Below are 27,977 nucleotides of genomic sequence, written 5' to 3'. Positions count from 1 at the left end.
CAACAGAACGCTCTTGAAACTTGTGATGCCTATAAGCCGACAAGAAAAATTAGAGCTTAGCCTTGATCGTTCCGCCATGGGCAGACGTATGAGCTGGGCGCGTCGACACCAAGTCGCGGTTCTATGTCCCGAGGTTTTGAATCCGGTGTATGACCGTGTGAATGTAATGATAGTTTCTAGCTAGTTCTTGTTGATAAGTCACGCCTGGGACATCTAGGTTCATCTCGCAGCTGAGTCCTCTATCAGTATGCAGGCGTTCTCTAGCGCATTCGTCCATGTACCGCTTGTGCCTGCGTGGCTGTGTTTAAGGTGCTGACGGAAATGGTCCGCACGGAAGAATTTCTTGCTCATGTTACACTCTCGGAACTTGTGGATTTCTTGAAGATGGCGGACACGCTTATCCCAGTCCTGCTCAGTGCCGCGATGCGAGGCGGGATCCCCTGAACCTCTCCCATTTCTGAGAAACTCCTCACCGCAGTAACCACAAGAGTCTGCTTCACCGGGGCGATCCTTACTATCGTGGAAAGCTTGATCATAGTCATTCAGAGCCGAGCAACTCCAACTTTTGTCCCGAACATGAAGACTCTTTTGATGGCGTTCGGCCTCGTTCTTGTTCTTGAATCGATTTCCGCAGAACGAACACTCATACTGCTTTTCGGCTTCATGAGACCTGCACATAATCAGCTCATGATCAAATGATCTCGCAATGTCTGAAAGCTTTTTACTGACGCTAATTCCGCGGCCGAAGTGAATTTCTTGGGTTTCTTCGGGCAACAGTCGCATAAGAAGAATCCCCCCAAGATCTTGTGCTCATCAGGCTTGCTCGCTTCTGTGGGCTTGCGCGGAGAAGCTGGAGGCCTGTCATTGCTAGTGGTCCGCTGGTAGGTTACTCTGGGAATGGAACCGCGAAGCGAGGCGTTCAATGACATCATTGCATCATTTCTGCCGGACGAAATGGCTCCCGGAGACGGTTCGCCTGGAGAAATTTGGCCATATGACAAACCTTTGCTGGCAATGCTCCTCGTATGCAGGTGTGAATCCGAGCTGTGAGACGCCGTGCAACACGACGGCACTGAAAAGGCCGATTGTTGAGGAATGACGCTTAGTTGACGCGTAGGTGATCTTCTTTGGCTTTTGTCGTGGCGATGTAGCGAGTCACTTGGAAGTGTGACGGCAAGTGATACGGTGTTATGAGGATTCATAGATGTACGGCGCTTCGCCCTAGTACCGTCGTAGTGCGCCCTCATGGGGTCCTCTATCTGCAATCTCTTCGCAGGGTTGTTCTCCTTCATCTCCATCTCATACGCCTCGTGGTTGTGCGGTAAGGCATTGTCGCTGTTGTTCCTTCTCGAGCTGGCGGCGAGTGATATTCCTGACCGAGATGCAATGGCTGGCTCTGAGAGGGCAGAGCTGGGAGTCTGCGTATCTAGGAGGTTCGACATTTTGAGGTGCAACGACAGACTGGTGGGCACGGAAAGTGGCGGGACGCGAACGTCGTCGGACAGCTTCGAGAAGGTGTCGCTAGTTGACGATGTGCTTGACGCATTAAGGTGTGGACCAGGCCCCTTAGTATCGAACCTTTTCACAAGCGGAAGCTTATTCTCCACATCAAAGAAGGCGTCGGCGCTAGAATGGAGCTGGAACTGGTTATGGTGCAGACCAAACCCGGCCGAGATGCTGGGCAGGTGGTAGTTAGGTCTATGGAAGCAGAATAGTCAGATGGGCACCAGCTCTCGATATTCTAAGAGCTTCACCATTTCTTGGAACCAAATGAGGCAACAAAGGAAAGTTAGCGTCTCGAACCTTGTTGAAGCCGAAGCTGAAGACGAACCTGTGCCGAGATAACCCTCATCATTCCTATAAGCGGGCTTCGTGTATGGTGAACTGTAATGCGAACCTCCTAAGCTGTCACGATAACTGTACTCCCTGAGGCTGTATGGATTGCAATAGGGTTGTGGTTGTCCGGGCTCTTGGTGATACGCGTAAAGATTGCCGAAGGGGAGTTGTGGTAGTGGTAAGGGCCGCGATGCGTTCATCACGTCTCCAGAACCGGAAGTGGTGACAGAAAAAGAATTAATGCCAGGGACGAATCTCCCTGAGCGTTCTAGGCTTGATTGTTCCAAGATACTAGGAGGATCTGCCGTCTCATCGCCTCTCGAATATGCCTCCATGATATCGGTTCGTCTTTGAGCACTTCCCAACTGAGAGTTGAGGTATCAGCCGGAGCGGTGACACTCAAGTTGAGAGTGACGGAAGCGCGAGCGTCGTGGGCGTAGGGCTAGGAGATACCTATAGTGATCGCGGTCTGATACGAGAGGCGTCCGAAGGCAGAGTAGTCGTCAAAGACGCCGTGGGTGACGATGGCCGTCGACTTCACTTTGAGTGAGAGCAGGGATCAGTGCAAGCCGAGAATGGTTCTAGGCTCTGAGCCTGGCGCCGCGGTGCTGCTGCGATGTTCCGTAGGGCGGTAAAAAGCATGGCCATGTAGTCTTTGACTTCAAGCCGGGTCGACAACGTTTGATCAGCAGCACCAATGGGGCTCGTCCTCAGGCCGCTCGTCAAGGTTGTATCCCACCAGGGACAGTCCATCTGGAAGCCATGTAGAGATACCTCGCGTCACCCCCTTGGTCGGACAGGTCTTAGCAGCATGCTCAGGTCACCGAGGTCGTAGCTCGCCTCGCTTTGCAAATCTGTCTCCTGGAGACGGCAACCACATACTTCGCAAAGATGCCAACATTGCTGTGTGACGCCGTGCTAGCCCGTTCGGGACGAATCAATAGCTGAGGCAGGCGTGCTACTAAGGTGGAGTCGGTCTCGGACGATCTGCAGAGACCGGATTTTCGATAATAGACACGGAGATCTTCCCCGCCATACTACACTACTGGATATGCGGCTGGATACGCGGCTGGAACAGGCCTTGAGCTTTCCGCCTTCTTAGAGGATAATCCCCGCAGGGCTGCAGGCTGTGACTCGCTGGTCTTGTAGACGATACATCTCTCGGCTAACACTGCAACATAGCGTAAGTGCTCCGCTGGGTACCTCACGCCCCGACTCGCCTTGGCCTGCTGCCTCTGACCTTGCCCCCCTGCTTCCGGGTCCATGACCGCGATCCCTGTCAAGTACTTTTTCGTCACTGCGAGTGGTCTCCTCTGACGCCCCCTCTTCCCGTACACCCACCCCTCTTCATCTGATCAGCGTATTCCTGGTGACTGTTGGAATCGCGCCAGTGTGCATGCTACGTTCCTCATTGGGTGGGCTGCAGACGAGCCGCAGCGGATTTGTCGCAACGTGCCAGGGTCTGTAGGCCGGCCGTTGGAGCCTTGTCCTTCGCCGACGGACGACAAGAACAAGGATAACCTCCTTTCTTTCAAGGAGGAATTGGCGGTATCTTTTCGGGTCGTGTCCGGTGTTGTCCATGGCTTATTTTGTCCAATCGCGGGGCATCCGACGAACACCTGTACGTCCGGAATATGAAGCGTCTCCTGGAAAGGTCCTTCTTAGACCGTATCCGCCATGGCAGCCTCCACACGACGGGAGGATCCAAGGAACCGGCCCTGCGCTCTTGTCTCCTTCGAGAGTTCAGCGAGAAAGTGGTAGTCTAACGTTGACACGGGAAGTTCAGCCCGGCGCAAAGCAGAAATCTACGATGGCGTCTAGCCGTGGCCATCGTCTGACATACCAACCAGTCCAACGCGTTGTGTCTGAGATGCGCATATAGGAGCCCACCAGTAACCTGATTAAGAGTACCAGAAACGAACCTTTCCACGAAAGGGCAGTCAAACCACCAAAGGCTTCGTCGAAACACGAACAGTTGATCAGGTTGATGGAGTAGCCCAGCCGCCTGAACGAAGGCAAAGACCTGTCCGATGGAGTCCAGGGACGTTTGCATGACAAGAAATTGAGAGGGAGCCGGGCCGGTGGCTTTGGATTGCCGAGTATCGTCACCACTTTCCCCTGGACTACGCAGCCGAGTCTCAATGCGCCACAACACACACTCGATATACGTACATGATTTCAGTCCGGGGTCTACGTACGCCGCAGAACACCACCTAAAGCTCACTCGTGCATAATAATGACCCACGGCAAACCCAAGGCCATTCTCAGAGCACCTGCCAACGAAGGCTATCGCCGCTGATACCACGCCGATCACCAGGTGTTGGCACGTTGCAGCACCAGTCGATAGTTGCATTCGCCCACTCTTCCTCCGTCACGGTAGCCAGGAGAATTGTGTATGGCAAGCAAAGAACCTTGCCTGTCGGACTAGACGCGTTCCGATGCCTCGGACGCGAATCAGGCTCACAGTTTGAGGCGCTCGTGTTTATCCTTGGCTACCCAACTGAAGTCTGCATGTCCAGATACTGCTACTTCACTCAGAACAATCCCTCTTACTCGATCTATACCTCCTTTCTATCTGCTCACACCATCACAAAAATGTCTCATATTATGCTCAACCATGCGCGGCTTTCATGCTCACTCCTGGCTGCTGTACTCTCACTGATAGCGCCCTTAACACCGGAGCACCGTATCTCGCCTCCGGCACTCTTTCTTCGGACCTCCTGCGCGCAACTGGCGATAACATGGATCAACATGTTGCATTTGTTGGCTTTATCTATCATGAGACGAGATACCGACAGTGTTCCTGTCTGGTGCGCTGTTCTCTTCGCGGCCTCAGGGGTTTTCCAGGTAGACAGGCTCTACGACGACTCGACCCGTCTCTGGGCACCCTATCGATGGGCTTGGTACTTAGGGTTGATCAGAGAATGTATCGACATTGCGCAGCTCGTTATGGCACGAGAATCCAGCGCTTCATCATGCCTGAGTCTGTTTCTAGCTTCCTGGATGCTCGTTCTCTACGCCATTCTGCACTATTCCATTCGGCCCGGAAAAGGGAGCAGTCAGACACCTCCAGCTCAGAGCAAAACCCAGAGCACTATGCCCGGCAAGGGCAATATCGAGAATATCCACGGAATAAGGTTCGATCTGGGACGATGGACGGACTCGTTTCGTACCTTCAAGCGGTTTATCTGGCCAAGTGACAATGCCCCGATGAAAGTGCGTCTTCTCTTCATCGTGATGCTGACTCTGGGCCGCAAGGGACTCGAGCATTGGGCTTCGCAAACCTTTGGTCGAATCATCGATGCCCTCGCAGATAGCGATGTATGGTCTCCCGGAAGCATGCTTCTGGTGACGTGGGCCATCTCGCGGTTTTGCGTGCTCTTGGTACGCGTGCCGAAACAGTGGATGTGGCTCCTACTGCGTGCCTATAGCGAAGAAAATTTAGACAAAGCTATTTTTGCCAAAATCATGAGCGCGGATGCCACTTTCCATACGCTGAACAACCCGGCGAGGCTACACAATGCAGTGGACAATGCGCAAGGCGTTAGGTCATCCTTTGACGCTCTCGTAGAGGCCTCTGTCGATGCTTTGTTTGCAACGTGCGTCACTATTCCGGCTGCAGCACGTAAGTTCGGACGACACGTAATGGCCGTCATGGCCATACGTCTGATTGTGCTGTTCATCAACTTCAGACGAGGGACAGCAAGATCTCATCGCGCCAATGGGCAATTGTTGGCTACTCAGAAATTCCACAAGGAGCATCGAGAGGACAAAATCAGAGGCTGGAGGACGGCGGCTGTCTTTGGCCAGCTCGCGCATCAGATTGCCGAGAACGACAAAAGTGTCGAGCGCCTTCACCGATCAGTATCCCAGTTTCAAAGGGAGGCGCTCACATGTTGGGCTTACAGAATCATGGCCGAAGACGCCGGACACGTGATCAGCGTGTTGGTCGTTTGTGCGCAGGTTTTTCTTGGGACGTCGACCCCAGGAGACCTTGCAGTCTTCAATTTGCATTGGGAACAGATTACGACTCCGGCAACGTTGCTGTTACAGGGCCTGGAAGGGATTATGAAGAACTTACAGGACGCTGCTGAAGTAGCGGGAATCATGGACATGGACTCGAAGAGGCTAGTCAATCGATTAAGGTCCATAGAGGGTAGAATAGAGTTACGGGATGTCAGTGTTAGCCTTGGTGGCCAGGTGGTGCTCGATTGCTTCAACCTGGAGATTCCGTCGAAAAAGAAAGTGGCCCTTGTTGGGCCTTCAGGTGTGGGAAAATCAACGATACTCGGTCTGATAGCAGGTCAAATTGAACCTGATAGTGGTAAGGTTCTAGTGGACGGCCAGGATCTTAGAGAGATCGACCGCCACTCGTAAGTCACCCAAAGCTTCAAACGTTACCTCCAGCTAACACAACGCCAGGATCCCGGACCATATAGGTATTCTTGAACAAAGACCCCACATCTATAATACTACCGTTAAAGAGAATATCCTCATTGGGAAACGAGAAGCCACGATGGGTGAGATCGAAGACGCCTGCAAGAAAGCGCATATACACGATGACATTTCCAGACGAGAGATGGGCTATGAAACCCCTTGCGGGGTTGATGGAAGGTATGAATCACATGCCAACGGTATGGTGCAAGCTGACTTGTCTAGGAACTTCTCTGGAGGGCAGGGCCAGCGGTTGTCAATTGCGCGGCTGTTACTACGAAGGCCAAGAATTGTTTTGGTGGATGAAGGTACCAGCTTTCAGGATGCAATCACTGAAAGCCTCATCAAGAAAAGTTTTTCGGAAGAATTTGGAGAAATGACTGTGTTCTTTACGGGGTAAGCGACCTTACGCTCCATAATAGTCCGTCCCACCCTAACAACAACAGGCACCGATTTTCCTCAATCATGGGTGCAGAGGAGATTATCGTCCTCGGAAAGAAAGGATCCATCCTACAGAGAGGCAGTCATGATGAACTCTTGGCGTTGAAGGGCGGGAAATACTGGGAATACTGGCAAAATCATCTCGGAAAGTAGACCCAGACTAGAACGGCAATGGCATACGGTACAGTACGATGGCTTCAACACTCCCTTGAGTGGTTGCTCCGAAGTGTTTATGCCCTCAGTCCTGGGCCAATAAAACCGTAGGACGAGTGAAAGGAGTTCCACCTAATCCCAGCAGACTCACATAGATGGTCAGCTAGTAGATTGACCATTGTATTCGATTCTATTTCGATCTTTCTGAGCTAAAAGCTCTGATTGAGTGCAGGTGCCTAGTTTTCCATGGTCGGGACGTTGAGATGAGCTAAGAGCCAGCCAGTCTTTGACTTACCCGGGCAATGGGTGAACAACTGGCCAACGCATCTTTGGTGAGTCTCATGGATGGATGGACGGAGGGGCCTGATAACTAGGACATCTTCTCTCTGATATGCCTACTTTTGTTTGATTTCACATTACTCTTTTGTCCGCGAGGGAAGAATTTTGACAAGTGTGATGAATTCGAATTCAGTGAGTGTTAGACAGCTAGGTGTATTGCAACAATCCTCTCGGTGGCACTTGGAACGCGTCGACAATCGGCTTGGACCGAATTCGCAGACTTCGCTCCGGCTGTAACATCCGAGACACGGGTCTCTCGATAAGATCGTCATGATGCAGCGTCTTTCTGGTTCGTCGATAATTTTGAGCCATGCTATCGTCTGTCCCCGAGCATCACCTCCTTTGTTCTACCACAGCGCGGATAAGCCAAACTTTCGTCGTTTTCTCCGGAAGGGGTAATCGTCCTAATACGAAGAGCATAGTGACCCCTAGTGCCCATATATCCCCCCAGCGCGTCTCGATGCCGTTCCGTTATGAGGTCAGGCGGGACATACCATGGAGTACCTCCCGTCATCATCTGTTCATCAGCGTTTGTGGCTAGCCCGAAATTTATCAACGTGACACCGCGGGAAGGCGAATAGGTGATGTTTGCCGGCTCAATGTCGTTATGGTGAGCCTTCTTGTTGTGGAGATACCTCAGGGCAGATGAAGACTGCCAAAATATTGCGTGGACATCGGTTGGTGTGAAAGAGGATGGTTTGCGGTGACCCGGGCTTGAGGGAAGATGCGGGAGAATCATCAAGCCTAGACGGCCGTCAAAGGCCAGTATTAATACCATGTTTGGCTGCTGGCCATTAGACAAGTCTGCGAGCAAACTACCTTGTGGAGTTCGGCGATGGCGTGAAACTTATATGGTGTAAACACTGGAGGAAAAGCGCTTGTCTTTTCCAATTCATCGCACTTCTCATCAAGCCGTGGCTTTTGTCGGCATGAACTTGTCCACTTCAGCCACAGCGGTACCCTGAAGCTCCTAGCGGCAAACGATGTAAAGGCCGGCTGACGAAGGCTCGGCGATTTGACAAAGTCGACCAAGCGTATAGGTGGCCGGGTTGCCGGCACCCGATTTCTGTGATCACTATGGAGTACTACGACTTTCTCAGACTGCTCTGTGATGACAGTAGCCATTTCCTCGTCTCGGAGTCTAAGAAGTGATGCACTATCCGTTCTGTGTTTCTTGGCCACTGTCTCGAAAAGCCACGGCGAACTACCTTGGGAGAAACGAGAAGTAGACGAGGTGTTGTGTCACGTAACAAGGATAGGGACCGCAATCCACAAAGTGCCTGTCACGTGCTGTATCACGTGTATCTCACTTACATCCTGCATATAGACCTTTCTCTTTTGTCTATTTCTACTTTGATAGGTTAGGCCACTTTACCACACTCCGTATGCCCATTGCTGTGTGCCATAACTCGTGACATGTTGCGTGGTCTTGTCGGTTTTAGAGTCCACCGAGATCCTCCACAGCTTTGGTCCCACTGTTCTGGTCTGATCGTTTGACAGACGTATCATTTCCTCTGTCTAAGCCCGAGAGGCAGACATCCACGTACGACTTATCGACCAAAAGACAGGCATCCTCAACGGAAGTGGAATGATCCTCACAATGGAGTTGGAGTAACATCGGGCGGGTTGTCGGCGGGTTGTCGGCGAATTGCAAGACCGGCCATAGAAGGGTTGATAATGAGCATAACCCATGCTCTCCGGTCGCTAGACTACACCAAACACGTTCCCGCCACCAATAGTGTGTGGAAGGGAAACGGCAGTAGATTCGGTGTCGACTGGCAGGCAAGCGAGAGGGAAAAGAATGCGAGCATTCGGTAATGATGCGAGATGCACATTTTTGAATAAATGTTGACCAGGTCATCGACATGGAGGGTGGCGGGCGTTGGCGATGTAGACGCAACCGCGGCGAAGGTTTGCTCAAATGATCGGCCTTCGGTTGCTATAATTCTATAATTTGCTCTACGCGGTGCTGCCACCCTGCCGGATCGCTGAAATCCTGCACTGGCTTTTCAACGTGTGCGAACTTGCTGGGAAGGGTCGAAATATCAACTCCTCAAGCGAAAGACTGTGTTGTCCCTCAAATACAGTAGGCTAAGGGGATGAGTATCATTCAAGTAGCACGCTTTCATGGGTGCATGAGACTTCGTATTGAACTGGGGCACGGCGCCTAATGGGCGCGGACGTCGGCGCCTAGACCCGCCTCGTCCATTGTTGCCGATCTTGGCATTCTACTCGAACCCGGGATCCCACTTCTCACCACTCACGCAAAGCACAGTTTGCAATTCAACAAACGCTTTCTCCTTTTTCGCCCGACCTTCACCACAGCCTATGTTGTCCACAAACCACGCCGACTCACCGTAGTGGGCGCTCGTGTCGACATTGCACATACTTTCTTCCCCACCCGCCGTCGTATCGGCCGACTACCTTACCGGATGGCCGCCCGCCCGCCCGATTGATAATTGAGACGAATTGCCGCAAATTGTCCGCCTCGTCGCCGCCGAAGACGACCGATCTAATGAAACCAGAATGAATAGGTCGATTCAGGCCTGAGCTTCGCGATCCCGATTTCGTGCTGATTAAGCGGTGTGCGAAGTACGACACCATGACCGGCCCTGTCCTAGGCCGTAAGAGGATTCATCGATTCGGCAAGGGAAGTTTCAGACCGGTCTGGTAACCTTCAGGATCTTGGAGACTGTATCGCTTTGCTGCATGAAACGCGCTGTAAAGATTGCTTCGAGAGAGCAGTAATGGGGACGACGAGCAACGTCGCTGCTGAAGCGGAAGCGCATGCGAAAGTTTTGAGGTTTCAGCGCACCTGATCCAGAATTTCCAAAGGGATCAGTTTTGGAGAGAACATGAAGTTGTTTATACTGGGGTCATCGAGCATTTCATGGAATATAAAGGTGTATTGGTCTAGCTGACCAGCCCAATGTGCCTGCTGATAACATAATAGTAGGAGCTACAAGAGATGACAGATAGAACTGTTGCTGGGGGGTATCGGCCCCATAGCGATATCATGTTATCGAGCAGCAGTTAGACAGGCAGGGGTCATTGTGTGTGTATTCATGAGTATGACGAATGAATGGCTATGGAAAGAAAACCCCATATCTATATAATGAGTGTACGACCCCCTTGTATAAGGATACCCTTGCTGGCCTTACTCATACCTCTGGCTAAGCATAAGTCAGGTCGCTCGAGGTGAAACAATTACCGTAGCGAATGTGCTGGGGCGGTCTGACACACCCCCCTAGGTTCAGGCTTTGCCTGAAGCTATGTCTGCTCTTTCACTCCTCTTCCTGTCCCAGCAGGTGAGTGATGTCAACGAGACGAAGTGAACGAACGAAATCGCCGTGTTTAACGCGGTTGAGAGGCTTTGTGAGCCCATCAGCAATGGTGTGGTTGGTATCCATCCAGCGGAAGTTAATCTCTCCTTTCTGACATACTTGCCTTGCCCACAGGTTCTGAATATCGATATGCTTCAACTTTGAGACCCGATGAGGCTTCTCGGCAGTTAGGAGACGAAGAGTTTGTTGGTTGTCGCAGAGTATGGTTGGAAATCCGTCCGGTTGGATCTCTAACTCCTTCATCAACCTGAGCGTAGCGATATACTCTCTTGTTGCCTGAGTGAGAGCAATCAACTCTGCTTCAGTTGATGAGGTGACGACACACTTCTGTTTGGTGGCTTTCCAGTCGATAGGACCTCCAAACAGCATTGTAACATACCCTTGACTGCTCCTTCGAGTGTCGAGGTCGTCTGCGAAGGCTGCGTCCGAAGAGCAGTAAAGTCTTCCTTCAGCCGATCCATCGTACTCGATTGCAAGTCCTTTCGTCCGAGCCAGATATGCTAGGCATCTGTCTGCTGCTGCGATGTGGTCTGGGCCCGGGTTCTGAAGGTATTCAGAGAGTCGCGATGTGGTGTATGAAATGTCTGGTCTCCCAATCACCGCGGCGTAGTTGAGTGAGCCGACTTTGCTCTGATAGTCGTTGATCGTTTGTTTGGAAGCTTGGCCGTTGTATTTGACTAGCTGCTCAAGATCCATAGGTGTCTGAGGCCATCCACCCTGAGGGCAGGTCCTGTACTTAGTGACTAGCGAGTCAATATAGCTGTCAAGGCTGAGCCATATCTTTCTAGCGTTGAGGTCGCGAATGATCCTGATGCCTAGGAACCATCGAAGATCTCCCATGTCTCTCAGCTCATAATGAGAGTGAAGTTTGTTAGTGAGTGTTCTTGCCTCTTCCTCCTTGCTCGGTAAGAATGCAATCACAATGTCGTCCACGAAGACGAAGATGAGAATCCCGTTTCTGATGAAGACGCATTCATCCTCTTGAAGCTGTGTGAAACCGATTTCTTTCATCGTCTTTGTGATGTGGCGTTGCCAGAGAAGGGGTGACCTTCTGAGGCCATAAAGAGCCCTAAGAAGTAGTAGAACTTGTCCATATTCCTCAAAACCGGGTGGATAGCGGACATAGACCAGTTCATCTAGCCATGCGTTTGTGAAAGCGTTGACAGCATCTTTCTGCCAGAATCTCAGACCGAACCTGGCTCCGAGTGCCATCATAGTCCTGAAAGTCCTTGACGCGAGTGTTGAGGCTGATGTATCTAGATCGCTAGGAGGTTGAAGGTTGCCTTGGACGCAAATCCTTGCTTTGAACTTTTGCAAGTACCCATGCTTGTCGAATTTGTATGTGAATACCCATAACAACGGTATGATGAAGTGTTGCTCCGTGTTGACCTTGCTAGACTGGATCTTCTTCCATGTACTGATGTTCCAGTGGTGCTGGAGCTCGTTCTCACAGGCTTTCTTCCAGTCAGGAAAGTACGGGTGTCGTTGAGCTTCCTTCCAGTTCCTGGGTGGTGGAGGAAGATCTCTCTTATGTCGTTTGTTGCTGTGATTCAGGCTTGCAGAATGGTATGCAGACCCATTAGTGGTGATATATGCCATATATCCCTTCTGGTAGACGCTATCGTTGCTCGACTCTGCTTTTCTGCTAGGTTTTCGAGTGGGGCTTGGATAATGTTCGCTAGATCAACTCCTTGCGTTGTGTCATATTGTTGTCGTTTTCCGGTAGTGTTGGTGAATGTCCCAGATGAAGTGGCGTCCGGCGTTGAACTGGGCAATTCGTTGGAGTCCTCTACTGTGTCGAGCACCCTCCTGGGCAACTGGCCTGGATCACTGTCTGGTTGAGCGTCCTGGATTGCCTGTTGAGTTTCTTGTTCATCTTGTGAGGTGTCGCTGTCAGCTCTGACAATGATAGTATCAAGAATCTCCTCTTGGGAATTTTGATTGTCTGAAAAATGATCTGATTCCTGGCCTCCCCTAGTAACGTTAGGTGATGACGAAGGATAGAACTTAGAACTTGAGTCTGTGGTGGGTTCTGTGGCTTCCACCCCCCCAGCTGCAGAGATATCCAAGCTGGTATCAGAGCCATCAGATCCGTAGTTGTGTTGTTGTTGATCTGGACAACTGTCTGTCGAGTTATCGCATCGTGCTTGTTGGGATTCCGAAGCTGATGCTATTGGTGAGTTCGTACTGCTCCCTAGATAGGCTGAATCACTCATGACTGCCTCGATCGTGAGGTCAATATCATGGTTGAGATCAGCTAGATCTAGCTGGATAGCCTGTGCTCTAAGGTGTTCCAAGTCATTTGGTGGAGCTTCTGTCGCTGGGTCGTAGACGATTGTTTCGTCAAATGCAACATCTCTTGTCCGGAATACCTGTTGTAAGGCTGGGATCCAGATTCGATAGATGTTGGTACTGTCGTAGCCACATAGATAGCCAATGTGCGCTCTTGGTAGCATTTTGGCCGTTCGCTGGCGGCTAGCGAGGTAATCTTTTGTCAGAGGGTAGGCCCTGCATCCATACCTCTTTAGGTGTACAATTGAGGGTTTCTCCAGCCTGTCCATTCCTCTGTTGGCATTGAGCCACATGTTGAGAACGCCTTGTGGTGTCTTCCAATGTATCTTCCTTCGCGGAGTCAGGTTACCAACATATACTGATGCTGCTGTAATCTCCGGCCATAAGTCTGGCGGAAAGTTGGATTCGATCCGCATTGCTCTCGAATCGTTAAACACGACTCCTCCAGCCCTTTCCCCTTGTCCATTCTGGGCAGATGTGTATGGTGCTGTTCGCTCTAGCATGATCCCTTCGTCTGCAGTAAAAGTATCTATGTTCGTTTGAAGAGCCACGTCTCCATCTAAACGAATAAACCTGACGATGATTCCGTATTGAGTGTTGAGGAACTTGACCAACTGCTTGATGAATTGGAGGCCTAGGAGACGTCGATGGGCTAGGGCTCTCGTGAGCTTGTGCTTGGTGTGACCACAGGTGGCAATGATATTGACCCTTGCACCATTGTAGGCTTCTTCCATCAAAAAGAAGTCCACATTTATCCTCTCATAAGGATAAGTGGTCTTGTATGTTGGAGAGCGTCGTGAGACTATTCGTTTTGCTCTTGCTAAGTGGCAAGCCTCGCAATCGTCGGTGTGTGGATTCTCAACGCCAGCACCGGTGCATGCCTTGTTGAGATGCTGTAGAGCCTCCTTGCTTGGGTGTCCTAATCTCTGATGCCAAAGACGACCCGTTGTAGTGCTCTGAGCTCTTGGTTCCTTGCTTGACGTGAAGAAGGAATTCCCAGACTGCTCTTGTGGGCGTTCAAGGTGATACTGTGAATTGGTTGACCAAACTCTGTATATAGAGTTACCGTCACCGTCCTCGAAGCATCGTTTTCTCGCTGAAAACCAAAGATCTTGTTCTTCTAGCTTGATAGTACTGATCAAAGTCGTAGATGCCTGTGGAATCAGGTATGCGTTGGGAATAGCAAGCTCTGATGCTATGTCGGTAGGGCTGAAAGCTGTGACGATGAGAGAGCCCTTGGCGACTGCTTGAATTGGTCCGTTGGGTGTATCAAATGCCTTATTGACTGGCTGAAGATATCGGAATCGTGATCTGTCCCATGATAGAGGATCGGAAGCGCCAGTATCGACGAGAACTGCGTTCCTGACTTCCTCTCCATCTGCAACGTGCTGACAGCTGCCATTAGGCTCTTCTGGTGTGGAGACGGAGTCTGACCAGTCGGTGTCAGAGTCTGAAGGTGTGATTGCTCGTATGTGGTGAGCTTTTCCGGTTGATGTGGTTGGCTGGGTTGATTGTTGTACTGAAAGGTTATTGGTTTCGTTATGCCTCTTAATCTTTTCTACTAGCCAGGGATTCTTATTGAGATAGGCTGTAGCCTGAGCCTCCTTTGTAGGGTCAAGCTTGCGTCCTACTGGCAGGATTTGAGGATTCAGATACCAACATTCGACATACCAGTGCTTCTTGCCATCAATATGACAAGTTGGGATTGTTTGTCTTGATGTGCCCCTTACTTTGTTAGGTGGCGACGTGTTAATGGAGGTAGTAGCAGCCTCAGGAGAGGTCCGAGAAGATTGCTCCTCGTTCTTCTGCTGCCACGTCGCGTAGGCTCCTCCTTTTGTAGTGTGGTCTTCACCATAGCCAGCTTCAAGCCAGGCTCTGAACTGATGAAGAATGGTAATGCCAGAGAGTCTATGTTCTGTGTCAACGTTGTCGACTGCTTCCTTGGTAGTTTCTCTAGCCAGCGGAGCAGCGAAGTCTGGGTAGACTGTCTTCAAGGTGGTGAGAAGGGTCACTTGTTGGTGTGTAACGCTCATCTCTTCGCAGCCAAGTCTGACAGCCTTTGTGAGGTAGGTCTCACACGTCTGGATCCATTCTGTGGTGTTGGACCGCTTGATTCGGATGAGGTGATCTCGATAGTTCTTATACGCTAAGATCTTCTCGGCCTCAGGAGTTCGTTGATACCTCTTCTTAAGGATCGTTAAGATTTCCCGTGGTGTGTCTGCTTCACCAAGCCATGATAGCATTGATGGTTCGACCGTGGTGGTTATGTCCCTCATTGTCTTCTGAAGAGCATGAATCCGTCTTTCGTGACGCTTCAGTTCTTCAGGGTAGATCCTGCTCTGTGCTTCGTATATTGAGAGCTGCTGGGCAGTTGGTTGATCTGGAAGAGTTGGTCGGATAGGCTCAATGGGTTGGGTTGTCTTATCTGGATCACAGAAATCCCAGACTCCATTGGCCTTGGCGTTCATCCTTATGAAGGTATACCAGTTGGACCAGTCCCCTTGTCCCTGAAGGTGGATTGAAGAATGTCGAGATGCCATGATGAAATAGCACTGTTGATGGTTTGATACTCGTGGAATGACTAGTTCCTGCTTGGCTAATGTGAGGATAGTTCAGGAGTATAGTGGCAGTTATGGAGCTATTCAGAGTCCACAGAGGCCGTACGAGTCTACTGGGCTCATAACTATCGAGCAGCAGTTAGACAGGCAGGGGTCATTGTGTGTGTATTCATGAGTATGACGAATGAATGGCTATGGAAAGAAAACCCCATATCTATATAATGAGTGTACGACCCCCTTGTATAAGGATACCCTTGCTGGCCTTACTCATACCTCTGGCTAAGCATAAGTCAGGTCGCTCGAGGTGAAACAATTACCGTAGCGAATGTGCTGGGGCGGTCTGACACATGTAACCATGGAGACCCGAGTGTTGAATCTCGGCCTCTTTGCCTCGCCCAAGCCCCATCGAAACTCAGAAAATGGAAGGAAAAGACAGAAATGCGACTGAGACATACCCCCCTAGAAGTAACTATCAAGGTCAAGGCCACTGATAAGCTCTGAAGAATAGCTTGGCACTGTTGCTGTACCATTGGTAACACTGTCGGTTGTTCTCGTCGCGAGCACTCATCCACTGATCCCCCGTCGTTCTGAATGACCTTCCTCCGTGATTGAAGACGATGTAAGTCCCTTTCTTTTTCCTTTCGACGGAAAGTCGGACCTCGTGGTAAACCGCGAGACTGCTTGAGGCTTGAACTTGAGTCTGTTCCTGAGTCTGGGAGCTTTGACCACGATAGCTGTCATCGGTTTGTTCTTGTCCAAAAGTTGGCGTTTCGGACATTTCGCTGGTTTCCTCCTCGAAACCTTCGTTATCAGCCTGCATCGCCGATGGCAGCTCGAGACCCTCTGCAGCTTGTGGGATGGATGCCGCATTAAATCCCTCTTGTTGGGGAAGTAGAGCTGCCATGGCGTCCGAGTGCCTGTGCTCGAAATCAAGTTGCATCTGCATATGCCTGTGGTCCCACACGATACCCGCACCCAAATCGTAAAGGAATTTGAAATCGTCTAGTATAGGCTCTGGCTCGTTTTTGACCAGACTTCCAAGTCTATGCAAATGGTATTGTCCGGGTACAGTCCGATATTCAACGTACTGGTCCATGTCTCCTCGTGTGTCGGTGCCGAAAAGCGGTTCGAGTTGACGTGTCGGATTCCGGATAATCCAGGTTCGGAACATCGTTCCTCTAGTTGTGTGGCAGTACAAAGCGTCGAGTCCATCCTTGTCCATAGCAAGCAATGCTTTCTTCTCGACGTCGTTTTCCGCTGTAACGATGTCTCCCTTGCTGACTCCTATCTTCTTGTCCTCCCCCGCCACCACTTTTCTCACCAGGCCGGAAGATGAGTTTTCCCAAACAACCCTGTCAAATTTCAGCCTTCCACCATCTGGAGATTCTTCCTGGGTGTTTATGAATTCGTCGTTAGCTTCTGGAAACATTTTCCGGAACTCGGATGCCCAGAAATTGTTCGTGTTGCGTTCGGCGTCATCCAAATAGACGTTGGAATAGAGCCATTGCCTATTTGTCTGCTTCGAAGCGTGTGCCATTTCAAATAGAGATAAATCAAAGGTGAATGAATGTGAACAGATGGCTTATGGAAGATGATTGAGCAGAGGTTGCTCTGTAACTTATAGAGAATTTCTGAATCCCTTTCCCTTTCCCTTTCCCTTTCCTTTTTCCTTTTCCTTTCCGCTTTCCTTTCCGCTTTCCTCTTCCTCCCCGTTTCCTTTACTTTCCTTTCACTTTCCCTTTCCGGGCGTTTCAAGCCCAAAGCTCCACATCCACCTTCAGGCGTGCCTTACCACATAGGGGATTCACTTTTGGAGCATGTTTCCTCTCCTTCAAAACCACTTTCGGCGGTCTGGTAAATTTCTACATCTCACATCCCTCAATACTCACATCGCACCCCTGTCATCCATTCCGCAAATTTCGAGTTGGGTCTAGTGTACCATGAGACGCGAAATCTCCCTCCATGTCAACACCTCACTTGAGAATATCGTCACATTATGCGAGAAAGAGGTAAGTACCGAAGAAGACCAATTCTCCTTGCTGCTTATCAGTTTCAATCAGGTCGGGAGCCCCTGCCAGCCGCCCGAATGGTGCGAACTTCAAAACCAAGACATCGACGCAACAGGAGAAGATGTCGTTGCCATCGTATTGGATGTAGTTTCCTCAAATGGGCAACTGCGTACCTTTAATGCGCAGAACCAAGAAGTGGAGATGTTTGTGGCAAAGGATTCTGCTCAAAATACGAGACGCGCTGTGATTCTACTACCAGGAAAGGATCTTAAATACACCTGTTTTGGAAAGTGCAAAATTGGAATCGTGCGGAAAGCTACGTAGACTATGATGGGTCAGAAATTGTATACATAATGTTTGGCCGCTTGGTGATCAGATCTCTCGCAACGCCGGCCGAGATCCTCACAGTGACAAATGGGGCTGCACTACTAAATGGCATGGTCAAAAAAATGTCTATGTCGCCGTTCGCAATGATTTTTATGCCGTCCATGGGCTCCAATTTATAGACGAGTCCACCCATGGGCCCTGCGGAATGTTAGAGACTGACGGGCCATGCAATTCAAAATGACACACCTTCTACGGGTGGGTACAAAAAATCGTGGTCGATCTCCTTAGCAATATCGTGATCGTGGTCTGCGTTTTGGAAGGCTTGGCCGTGACTTCGCTTGCGACCGCTAATCGCAGCTTCATCACGGATGTCAGCGAGCTTGCTTGCGGCACGGCTATCAGACCCTGCAGCGGTAATGTATTGCGATGCCGGGACCGTAACACCGACGTTGTGAATTTGTTCGTGATTCGACTCAACAACTGCAGTATGGGTACTGTCATCGGCTGATCGATGGGTTGGCGCATGGGTCGATGGCTGATTTGAGCTGTGCGTTGATTCGCAGCCCTCATCAGCGGTGTGATCAGCTACGTCATGGCTCAAGTCAGTCGTAGCCGCGATGAACAAGGTGGAAGCACTTACCCGACGGCAAAAAGGCCCTGATTGTATGCTGGTGCTTTTCCTTCAGCTCTGCAATGAGGCTGTCAAAATCGGTGGGTGGACAGGTCTGACCCCACCAAGTGTTGAATCCAGCGACAAACGATGGGCCATCTGACTTGGCGAATGTGGTTGGAGCTAATCCAAAAGCACATAAGAACAGACCATTGAAGCCATGCGTCTTGTAGATGTCGAGCAGTGTTGTGCGCCTCTTGTGGTACCTTGTCTTGTCGACAGAGTTCTTGAAAACGGTCTGAAGCTGTAACAAATTGAGATTCTTTTGAAGATTGTTTTCTTGTTTGGGGGACAATTCTCGGGTCAATTTGCTTAGCTGGTCGCTCAAAGACGTGAGGAGCTGGGCCGAAAGTTGTGTCGCAGACGTGGAAGGTTCCATGCCTGTGCAATTAGCGACGGACGACTTTGAGGAAGAAAGGAAGGGAAAGGAAGGGAAAGGAAGGGAAAGGAAGGAAAAGGAAGGGAAAGGAAGGGAAAGGAAGGGAAAGGAAGGGAAAGGAAAAGAGGAGTAAGGAAAAGTGGAGTATCTGTCGGGTGACCCCGATCCGGCTTTACATGCATGCATGACGTCTTCGGACCGGCAGAAAATCCGCGACGGTCATGAAGACAACGAGGTGTCCCACATTCTGCTGAATCCCTGTTCTCATTTTGCACAACTCATCAGCGTATACACGCCTCAAGACCCCAATGAAGTCTGTCTGTGTTCCGCAATCCTGTGGCCTTTGTCGATGCCAGATCGCCCTAGGCGACACAATCGTCGCCGGTAAGGTAGCTCTTTTATCTTCTGTATCATAGTTCTAATGGATCTAGTGCGGAGAGACGGCGCTGAGCGATCTCAGCCGTACTCATACAGTGTAGTAGGCTTCCTCGACAGCTCTCAAGAAATTGAGTATGTTCAGTGTCGCGGGAGATGCCAGCACGACGAGAAGAGGATTGGCTGTCACCTTGACTGCTACAGTTCAATATCCATTGAGACCTTTTCGCAGACCTACGAAGTGACTGCACCCGACTTCGAACCATCACATATAGCGAACTGCCAGCGTTCCCGCTGGTTACGGTCCTGGCTCGCCTCGATAATCAGAAGGGCGACGCACTCCCGCCTTCCTTTGGAAGTCTGCAGCGACATCGCAGTTCGGGCTCTTGATCAACAGACCAGCCGTCGAATGGCCGTTTGGTATGCCGAGAGAAAGTGCGGTGAGTTTGCGAGAAACGTATCACAAGTCGCCCTTTCAAAGAAAATATATGTTCGATACGCATACTTCGAGGGCACCCGATACATTGCGCGATTGACAAATGCAGCCACCAACAATAGAGATATACTGGTGTTTGATCCACTGTCGCAGACACCAGCTGCAAGGTTGTACGTTTCTAGTGATCACCTTGGCATTCGACAGTTGTTATTTGTCAATTCGTCAAGCAAACCTGCGATCATCCAAGAGCCGGATGTCTGGTGGAAAACAATATGCCTTGGCAGTCTGGGCAGGTTCATTCGAACCCGAGGCGATGTGCGCAAGCATTCGGGATAAGGAAATTCTTGACAGTATCTAACTTGGGTGGCTAGGGCTCGAAAATGCGTGTACTTGCAGGCGAGAGCTTGCAATTACCACAAGTTGCCTGGGGCTTACCTCAAGCAGTGTATAAACACGTTCGCCTAGAACCCCTTTGCAACGCCGAATTAACCTATCGCATGTCGGTAGTGCCATGCAATCATCCTACTACCACGGCCTATTCGCTTTGCTGGAACCAAAGTATTTTGACACTGCACGCACACACTGCCGGCGAGAATTTCGACTGTTATCATGAGCTGAGAACCATGGACGAATCTGCTCTATGGTTCTATATGCCACTTCGCGTGGGTGAAGTGGTGACGGAAATCTGGAAGTGTGATGGTTCTCTTCGCAGCGCAATCGCTTTGTTGGTACGTCTCGGCCTACGATGTTAATATTGCATGATGACGAATTCCTGACATCGTGGAGTTGGTCACAAATCGGGAGCGCTCGAGTTATTTAGGGGTGCAGCCACAGCAAGGCTGGAGCCGCTCGAAATGGACTCTGCTTGACCGGCCCACCAAAAGCCCTAGCACGATATATCTGATGAAAACGGCACTGGGTAGTTTACTGGGCTTCGAGTCACCCAAGCCTGATGATCATAATCCAAGCCCTAGAGTTGGGTGGCCAACCTCGTCATATCCAAAGTCCCGCCGCCATGAATACTTCGCTTGGACCAGTGCGAAGCTCGACGACGTCGTGGATATCATTCCATGTCGACGCTACCGGCAAGGAAGTAAAACCATCAGCGGGCTTCTACTTCGTTATATTGACGGACAGCAAGCATGTGTCGGACAAATAAGGCTAGATCAACTGCAAAACCCTATTTGCGTTGATCGTGATTGTAAGATGTGGTTCGAATTCTCTCTAACGAGCGATGGGCCTATCGTATCTGGTATCGAGCAGTCACGGGAAGCACCATCGCTATCGAAAGGCGAAAACTGGTTTCGGGTGGATTGGCGCGGTGACCTGGAGTGGTGGTATTCTAAAAGACAATGTCAACTATCCCACCAGGGACGCCTAAGCCCCGAAACAATGCAGTAGTACCAGAAGAGCAATGTTCGGGCAAGGGGGATAAGTATGGTCGTACTGCTTAGAGTACCCGCTAGGCCTGCAGTAGATCTATCTAAACGAGTGGAAACCATCCCTTGTAGAGCAATGCTGGCTCGACTATGCAATTAACCGAGTGATGACCGTATACGGTGAGTTTCACCCAAGCGGGAGTATGTATCCTAGGCTCTGTCAGCCGACCCGGCAAAACATTTTGAAGAGGCTTATAGTCAAGCCACCAGCTGACTCCGTATTGAACAAATCTTCCCATACGAGCTCTTTTACCTCAATCAAGCGTTCATCGTTAGCCAGTCAACACCATGACGAGATCTATCTGTGTACCACGGCTCTGCGGACTTTGCCGCTTTGAACTCCAGCTTGGAGATGACATAGTGGCAGGCAAGTCTTCCACAACCCTTTTCAGTCCCAGTCCTCTGACTCCCTTAGTACGGCGATCCGATAGGGACATGTCTCCATCGTACAAGTATAGCATTGGTGGTTTTATCGATAGCAATCTGAATGTCGATTATGTCCAGTGTCGTGGACGATGCGACCATGATGAGCAACGGATTGGGTGCCATGTTATCTGCATCGAAGTTACGTCTCCGGAAACATTCACAAATATTCTTGATGCTGCAGCACATGCATTCGAGCCTCCAGCAATTGCGGATCAACGGCGTATTTGCTGGTTTGAGTTCTATCTAGCTGATGTCATTCGAACAGCTAGTCGCCACATCTTAAGTTTGCCCAGAGAAGTCCTTTCTAACATCGCAGCCTGGGCTCTTGACGATCGATCGACTTGTCACCACTTGGCCGTCTACTTTGCCAACCAAACATGTGCCAAGACCGAGAGCAACGCTTCTGTCCAGCTTTCGGAGAAGATCTATGCTAGGCACGTCGAATTCGAAGGTGTTCAGTACATCGGCCATCTGAGAAACACGCCCGGTGGTAACCAGGATTTCCTCTTGTTTGACCCAAGTCTCTCAACATTCATCGACAGCTTGTACATTGCGAGCGATCACCTCGGTATCCGGCGCTTGCTGTTCGCTGACTCATCGAAACCATGCGCGATTGAACAAGAAATTGGCATATGGTGGAAAGCCGTGAAACTGGAAGACGTTGGTGGCCTCATTCGGATCCGCAGTGATGTGAGCTTTAGTGTACTGTAGCGATTCTAGTCGAGCGTGCTAATTCAGAGCTTTCAGGGTTTGAAACTGCGTGAGCTTGTCGTCGACGACACAATAGTCTTGCAAGAAATGTACTGGGGCCTCCCGCATCTCTCGTCCGTGTGCAGCCGATTCGAAGACATTTGTGGTGCAGAACCAAGTAATTACATGTCCGTAGTGTCCTGTAACGATCCACAGACCACAGCGTACTCACTTTGTTGGAATTGGGAGATTCTGATGCTCCATGCGCACCGTGTCGGAGAGAGTCTCGACTTTTATCAGGCCTTACGGACAATGGATGAAGCTGCGATGTGGCTTTACATGCCACTTCACGAAGGCGAAGTACTGACGCAAATTTGGAAATTCGAGGGCGAGCTAAGGACTGCAATTGGCTTACTAGTATGTAGTGATCCGTTCATGTTCCATGTTGAAGTCTGCTCACAATGCACAGCTCGTAACGGATCAAGGACGTTCCACCTTTCTAGGAGTGCAGCCACGGCCAAACTGGGGCCGATCTAAGTGGACACTTCTTGACCTGCCTGGCAAGGCCACAAGTCACATTTACGCTGAGACGACGACTTGTGGCGTGCGAAGACTAGGATTCCAATCACCTCGACCTAGATATCGAGGTCGGAGACCAGCAGTCGAGTGGCCCACCCCATATCCTCTCTCTCGTCATGACGAGTATTACGCCTGGAACAGAGCCAGGCTTAAGCACGTGGTTGAGATTGTCCCGTGCAATCGCCAACGCATGGGCAAACCAATCATTATTGGACTTCTCCTTCGCTATGCCGACGGAACCTCAGCTTGTGTCGGTCAAATCAGACTTGACTGCTTACAAAGAGCTATGACTGTCGACCCGACTTCTACGCTGTGGTTAGGGTTCTGGTTGACTGGCGACGGGCCTTGCATAGGGAGCGCCATCTTGGCCAAAGAACAACCAGTCGTACCAGCTTGCGAAACTTGGTTTGAGGTGGAGTGGCGCGACGACCTTCAGTGGTGGTTTTCCAACAAGAAATGCCGACTGTCCCACCAAGGGCGTCTCAGCCCTAAGACCACTAAGTGATGGAGGATCTCTCGTTGAAAGCGATGGACCTGGGGAGCCCCATCCCTGGTTTGTACTAATCAACCAGGTAAGCTGGGATAGTCCGTTCTACAGATCCGTTCAAGGGTCCGTAATCCATTTCGAGGTAGTTAAAGGATTCAATGTCTGAGATTCGAGACCCAAAGCCGTTGAAGCTAGGATGGTGACCATTTCATAGCCGGTTCATGTGACCCAGCGGACGGATCACCTGACTTCCAGCTGGTTCGAGCACACTTAAGAGCTTGCGGCAGTTGCTTCCTAGATGAATAGATTCCGAATTCGGCTACATCAATCTATTCCCATGTCTGACTCTTGTCTATTAATCGAAGGGGCCGCTTGCCGACTGCGTCCGAGCATGCTGTGAGTCGAATTGGCCCCGTGTCCTGGATGAGGTCTGTTTCCGCCGGCAGCCGGACAGTGTTATGGGTTAGCTGTGACCGGCCCTGATTGCCATAGCTGACGGTTTTCATCCTGCTTGGAGCACATTTAGGAAAGAACCATGTCCAGGAGAACCAGCCTTCCAGGTGTTTGGAAGAATCGCCATGTCAACAATCACGATACTCCGAGTCGATTTCGAATCAGTATTTATTGATGTAAGAAATGGCTAGGCCAGGTCCCCTTGCTGGCAATCGCGTGTGATTCATTACGGTGATGAACTTCCGCCCCTCTTTGCATAGCTTCGTCGGCCTGTAATACTCAGCTCGGGACACACGATGAGAATGCCTGCCTTGCATCTGTGAGTCCGCACGGCGCCGATCACTCATGTCCCACCAAACGACAGGATGCAGTGATCCAGGGTTTTCGATCTTTCAGAACCAGCTCATCGGACCGTGAGGTTTTTCGATACAGTTGACCTCCGGGATCCGGAACACATCGTGAGACTGGGCCGTCTACATGACCCAGTGCCGGTGGTCGGTAATAGATGAGGGCGGAGCGGGCGCGCACTCACAGTTCTTGTGCGAGTTGCTAGGCTCCCTATGACCAGGAAAAAGCCAACACTGTAGACAGAGCAACACCTCGTTACTATCTTCCTCCCAACCTTTTACTATTTATGCTATGTTGATGACTATTCAAGATGACAAGACTTCAACTGTAGAAAACATTGAGAAAATCTTAAATTCATTTTGAGCATTGTCGCAAAGCTCCTTTGTTATGTAATTGAGCACAGATGGAAATAGTAACCTATGTGTCGACTTGCTAGGTGTTCGCTTTCTTCTGGACACAAGGTGCTAAAGTGCATTTGGTGACAGCTTGAAAAGGGGGGCTCGGTTCCCCCAAGAGGTAATGGAAAAGTTGAGTATCTTTGACATGTAGCCACGAAGGTGACACTGCGTTGGGAAAGGGCACGATTGAGCAGTATATGAGCAGGACATCCCAGGGAATTTCCCAGCTTCACAGCCTCCGCCAATGAGAACAGTATCTAATGCATAGTTTTTGTACCCGCGGCAATCAGGTCATAGCCCGATGCTCCTTCTTCATCTTACAAACGCCAACCACCCTTTGAGCCATCCTGACCCCGACTCTCCTGCTTTACTCTACACGGCAAAGCGAGAATCACACGACAACTCCAGGTGAAGGACCGAATTCCTTGAGGAAGGCTGTTCATCATCCATGGAGGCTGAACATCGAGCGGGGCGTGGGATCAGAGGGGAAGGCGGGGCACGCCAGGTTGGCTACGACACGAATCAAAGTCACTTCTATGATAAAAATGTAACTCAGACACGCCCCCTCCAGTTGGGTGAAGTATCCATGCAGTACGGAGTACCTGCCCATGCTTGTAGCTAGCTTCAGGACCAGGGAGACGTGTGCCTGCGCCCCTGCACTTCAATTCGTCCCAAAGATCCTGGGGTGTGCTCTTTCCATCCTTGTCGGTGGTGCACGGAACAGGAGCAAGGTGGGCCGCAGCAGACTTCGTCTTGCGAACAGAGTCACGCCTGTGTGCCTCTTCAAGTTGTGTACAAGCCACGTCTCCCCCGTTGACCTGCAAGCTGTGGCCTCCATGCAGAGACGTAGGGATTCCGGCTGCAGCGGTCTCATCTGGGGGCGACCGGCCGGATACAACCACGCAGGCGTGCCTTGACTATTGAAGGGGCAGCGCTCTCTGGTAGCTGCAGGTAATCTGCGCGCTGCCAGTGATGACCCCGAATATTTCTGACAACGGAGTTGCTTGGGCGTCAGTACTTTAGCTGCTTGAGCACTGCAGGGCGCTAGCCGTTCGAACCCCCCTTCCGGTACCCTCGTCCCTGGACGTACACCCAAAAAGGATCCCTTTGAGGGTGAATAGGTTGAGAAATGGGTAGAAGGGGTCCGGCCACTAGTTGATCTTCTCTTCCACGCCTGGCTTTGTTTTCGGTGCGTTTTCTTTTTCATGTTTCGTAAGTGATCAATACCTTGGTGTTCAGCGAACTGGTCATCAGACTGACGCAGGTCCTTTGCTAGGCTTGTTACAACAACTTCACATAAATAATTCGCCTAGGAGCGTCATATCAGCATGTATCGAGGATGCTGCGAAATTCGAAAACAAGCTGATAATGTTGAAGATTGAACACATGGCTTCTCATGCTCTTGTGCCTATCTACGTGCCTCAATTATATTTCAACTCTGCTCAAGATCTCATCTATGCACTCGCCCATGAACGGTTCTTTGTCATTGGCCTGACGGCTGACCGCCAATACTGGGAGGTTGCTGCCCCACCGGAGTCACTGCAAATTCTCCTTCTCAAGAACGTCCATTTTGAGATGAATCTGCAATACGAGCTTTTCGTACCTCATCCTGCCGACAGTCTAGAGCTGGGTCATGACAGAGCAGTGATGCTGGCCCGAGCTCGTTTTATCCGCGGGACTTTCCAGAGTGTTGCCACCGAACAGGTTCCCGCGCTTACATCGTTTCTTGAAAGACGTTCACAATGCTTAGCCACGCCGATGAAGTGGGCAATGCTAGCATACCGTCTCTGGGTAAGGACACCAAAGCCGAAAGCACACTCCTTTGAGCCGGCTCATCCTGGCTGTGAGCAGGGATCCTCACTTGACACCCGCTGCCGCTTCTATGGAGTCCTCGCGTTATGCAGGAAACTGCTCGATAGTAGCATGATCGCCATACCGATTCTTGAAAAGAACGTCTATCTGTCGCTCCAGAACAGAGCTCTTGTTCCATTATATGAGGACCTTAGTGAGCTTCATTGTTGCTCCCTTCTCCATATAATTCTGGAGTCTGTGGGCGGCGCCAACTTGGATCAAGCATCGTTCAACCATTTCGACTCAGCCGTTCCTTATCCCATGAACTTGCTACTATGCGGTACCGTCCAAGAACATCTAGACCTTGGCGGAATAGACGTTGCTACTGCAGCTATCGAGGCTTCGTACGATATACCAGGCGTCGAGGACCTGAGATACCTTCATATTTTACCATTAAGAATCCTAGTATGACTTACTTCTCGCGTGATGGGCCGGTTGCTGACTCTTGCAGGAAGGATTGCCTGGCTCTTTGATATCGCAAATGAGCCCCCGTGACACCACCATACTGATACCCTATCTGGAACAAACAAGCTCATGCTCCAATAAGCCGAACCAGACCGACGACGTTGCGGGCCTATCAGCTGGGCTAGTGGTGGAGGGAGTTGGCTGCAGGCTTAGATCCGGGTTTTGCACGTGGTTGAGATCCCCAGATGGAACCGCGTTCCGCGAGAAGCTTCACCTGAATTTGCGCGGTCCACAAACTGGTTTGCAATTCTTCTGGAGTTTCTTTGCACTGCTCGGTGTGGCCCGACATCTTGATCCTGTCGCTGTGGAGGATCATACTAATGAGGTAATGCTTACCGCTTTTGAGGATATCATGACTGATGGCAGCGCTGATACACGACTCTCGTTGCTGGAGAAGATGATCCATCCTATGAGATTGGCGCTTCGACGACTTCCCAATCAGGAGCTTTTGGTCTCACACTGGACATACCTGGAGAAGACTCAGACATGGACTCTTGGAAAGTCCAGCCCAAACTCCCTGATAACACAGTATTTTCTTCAGAGAATGCACTCATTGTTCGAATCAGACGTCGAGATTTCCCATGCGGAAGCAGTGCGTAGCGCTGGATACAAAATGAGTACGGTGAATGATCTTCTTAGAAGTATCACATCATAGTCAGAGATAGTCAATAGAGCAAAGCTGGTAGCTGTACACCTCCACGCAGGTGCTAGTGGATATTGTGGCTCATGGTCTTGCTGATCGTACATGTTGCCGATGACTAAGCGGATATGACTCCGTAGATGGCCTGGAACCTATGTATTAATGGGTTTCAGTGCGATAGTGTTTAGATCGGTGTAGATTCTGCCTCTAGCTTCTAGGAGGAGATATTGAAGCAGACTAGATCCCATGCTAGCATTATCCAGTTACTTATATATGTGGCAAAAAGGGGATGCTACTACCGAGACTCTTTTCTGTAAATTAGGACGACAAAATTGAAGTTCGACGTCCCGAACGTAAAAACATTCAAGCTGGTCAACACAAATTCTTTTAGCGCAACCTACTTTCGAATTCGTCGCCGAAAGACGCCGCGGAGTGGCCCAAGGCTGTAAGGAAGGCCGTGCCGCGGCGCCGGACCCGAAGGAAGAACAGAATGTTACTGTCTATATACACCACCTATGGCAACAAACGCGTGAATTGAAAGTCAAGAGTTTTCTCACACACGTAAGCAGAAGCGTAGAGTATCGGAGCGACGCCCCGTATAGGCTTAT

The 27,977-nt window shown here is 50.5% G+C and overlaps 10 protein-coding genes across 10 annotated transcripts; 4 read left to right on the top strand and 6 right to left on the bottom strand.

Annotated features, from left to right (window-relative positions):
• Positions 1-219: 219 nt before the first annotated feature.
• On the bottom strand, positions 220-1,685 carry BDZ83DRAFT_591303 (uncharacterized protein; the record flags this gene model as incomplete). The annotated part of the gene is made up of 2 exons (XM_060506421.1): positions 220-670; positions 730-1,685. Coding segments are annotated over 2 exons (1,407 nt in total), but the record flags the coding sequence as incomplete, so codon positions are not given.
• On the bottom strand, positions 1,568-2,272 carry BDZ83DRAFT_125362 (uncharacterized protein). Its single transcript, XM_060501178.1, has 3 exons — positions 1,832-2,272; positions 1,755-1,780; positions 1,568-1,698 (listed from the first exon to the last, which is right to left on the bottom strand). Exons 1-3 carry the CDS (start codon positions 2,169-2,171, stop codon positions 1,693-1,695), a joined length of 372 nt encoding a protein of 123 aa, XP_060358866.1. The 5' UTR covers positions 2,172-2,272; the 3' UTR covers positions 1,568-1,692.
• A 1,264-nt stretch (positions 2,273-3,536) lies between these two features.
• BDZ83DRAFT_125341 (uncharacterized protein) lies at positions 3,537-4,328 on the bottom strand. The gene has a single exon (XM_060501177.1). It carries the CDS (start codon positions 4,187-4,189, stop codon positions 3,599-3,601), a length of 591 nt encoding a protein of 196 aa, XP_060358865.1. The 5' UTR covers positions 4,190-4,328; the 3' UTR covers positions 3,537-3,598.
• A 286-nt stretch (positions 4,329-4,614) lies between these two features.
• Positions 4,615-6,864, top strand: BDZ83DRAFT_757523 (P-loop containing nucleoside triphosphate hydrolase protein; the record flags this gene model as incomplete). The annotated part of the gene is made up of 4 exons (XM_060514909.1): positions 4,615-6,209; positions 6,259-6,450; positions 6,496-6,666; positions 6,717-6,864. 4 exons carry the CDS (start codon positions 4,615-4,617, stop codon positions 6,862-6,864), a joined length of 2,106 nt encoding a protein of 701 aa, XP_060358864.1.
• A 652-nt stretch (positions 6,865-7,516) lies between these two features.
• BDZ83DRAFT_657041 (uncharacterized protein) lies at positions 7,517-7,981 on the bottom strand (the record flags this gene model as incomplete). Its single annotated transcript, XM_060510928.1, has 2 exons — positions 7,517-7,607; positions 7,698-7,981. The coding sequence occupies 2 exons, from the start codon at positions 7,979-7,981 to the stop codon at positions 7,517-7,519; spliced, it is 375 nt and encodes a 124-aa protein (XP_060358863.1).
• Positions 7,982-15,555: 7,574 nt separating this feature from the next.
• BDZ83DRAFT_640413 (uncharacterized protein) lies at positions 15,556-16,972 on the bottom strand. The gene has a single exon (XM_060509485.1). The coding sequence runs from the start codon at positions 16,932-16,934 to the stop codon at positions 15,876-15,878; it is 1,059 nt and encodes a 352-aa protein (XP_060358862.1). The 5' UTR covers positions 16,935-16,972; the 3' UTR covers positions 15,556-15,875.
• Positions 16,973-17,282: 310 nt separating this feature from the next.
• On the bottom strand, positions 17,283-18,614 carry BDZ83DRAFT_124832 (uncharacterized protein). The gene is made up of 5 exons (XM_060501175.1): positions 18,464-18,614; positions 18,374-18,401; positions 17,980-18,318; positions 17,836-17,931; positions 17,283-17,731 (listed from the first exon to the last, which is right to left on the bottom strand). Exons 1-5 carry the CDS (start codon positions 18,500-18,502, stop codon positions 17,631-17,633), a joined length of 603 nt encoding a protein of 200 aa, XP_060358861.1. The 5' UTR covers positions 18,503-18,614; the 3' UTR covers positions 17,283-17,630.
• Positions 18,615-19,203: 589 nt separating this feature from the next.
• On the top strand, positions 19,204-20,994 carry BDZ83DRAFT_591305 (uncharacterized protein; the record flags this gene model as incomplete). The annotated part of the gene is made up of 3 exons (XM_060506423.1): positions 19,204-19,876; positions 20,014-20,321; positions 20,380-20,994. The coding sequence occupies 3 exons, from the start codon at positions 19,204-19,206 to the stop codon at positions 20,992-20,994; spliced, it is 1,596 nt and encodes a 531-aa protein (XP_060358860.1).
• Positions 20,995-21,320: 326 nt separating this feature from the next.
• On the top strand, positions 21,321-23,138 carry BDZ83DRAFT_724014 (uncharacterized protein; the record flags this gene model as incomplete). The annotated part of the gene is made up of 5 exons (XM_060512615.1): positions 21,321-21,399; positions 21,448-22,148; positions 22,206-22,565; positions 22,618-23,042; positions 23,081-23,138. The coding sequence occupies 5 exons, from the start codon at positions 21,321-21,323 to the stop codon at positions 23,136-23,138; spliced, it is 1,623 nt and encodes a 540-aa protein (XP_060358859.1).
• Positions 23,139-25,474: 2,336 nt separating this feature from the next.
• Positions 25,475-27,509, top strand: BDZ83DRAFT_124855 (uncharacterized protein). Its single transcript, XM_060501176.1, has 3 exons — positions 25,475-25,625; positions 25,690-26,669; positions 26,716-27,509. The coding sequence occupies exons 1-3, from the start codon at positions 25,619-25,621 to the stop codon at positions 27,382-27,384; spliced, it is 1,656 nt and encodes a 551-aa protein (XP_060358858.1). The 5' UTR covers positions 25,475-25,618; the 3' UTR covers positions 27,385-27,509.
• The last annotated feature ends 468 nt before the right edge of the window (positions 27,510-27,977 follow it).

The sequence above is a fragment of the Colletotrichum acutatum genome, assembly GCF_030867785.1.
Source record: "Colletotrichum acutatum strain CBS 112980 chromosome Unknown BDZ83scaffold_169, whole genome shotgun sequence".
Classification (NCBI taxonomy): Eukaryota; Fungi; Ascomycota; class Sordariomycetes; order Glomerellales; family Glomerellaceae; genus Colletotrichum; species Colletotrichum acutatum.
Note: the sequence above shows the minus strand (reverse complement) of the source record. Positions and strands in the feature narration are given on the sequence as shown.

What these genes read in the sequence shown, in the direction of transcription:
- BDZ83DRAFT_125362 (XM_060501178.1), bottom strand. Translation starts at nt 2,171, where the DNA reads ATGGAGGCATATTCGAGAGGCGATGAGACGGCAGATCCTCCTAGTATC. An exon ending in TGAGGGTTATCTCGGCACAG is followed by an intron (nt 1,781 to 1,831) that starts GTTCGTCTTCAG and finishes TAACTTTCCTTT; the next exon opens with GTTGCCTCATTTGGTTCCAA.
- BDZ83DRAFT_125341 (XM_060501177.1), bottom strand. Translation starts at nt 4,189, where the DNA reads ATGCAACTATCGACTGGTGCTGCAACGTGCCAACACCTGGTGATCGGC.
- BDZ83DRAFT_640413 (XM_060509485.1), bottom strand. Translation starts at nt 16,934, where the DNA reads ATGGCACACGCTTCGAAGCAGACAAATAGGCAATGGCTCTATTCCAAC.
- BDZ83DRAFT_124832 (XM_060501175.1), bottom strand. Translation starts at nt 18,502, where the DNA reads ATGGCCCATCGTTTGTCGCTGGATTCAACACTTGGTGGG. An exon ending in CAGGGCCTTTTTGCCGTCGG is followed by an intron (nt 18,319 to 18,373) that starts GTAAGTGCTTCC and finishes GCCATGACGTAG; the next exon opens with CTGATCACACCGCTGATGAG. An exon ending in TTTGTACCCACCCGTAGAAG is followed by an intron (nt 17,932 to 17,979) that starts GTGTGTCATTTT and finishes AACATTCCGCAG; the next exon opens with GGCCCATGGGTGGACTCGTC.
- BDZ83DRAFT_124855 (XM_060501176.1), top strand. An exon ending in TTTTACCATTAAGAATCCTA is followed by an intron (nt 26,670 to 26,715) that starts GTATGACTTACT and finishes TGACTCTTGCAG; the next exon opens with GAAGGATTGCCTGGCTCTTT.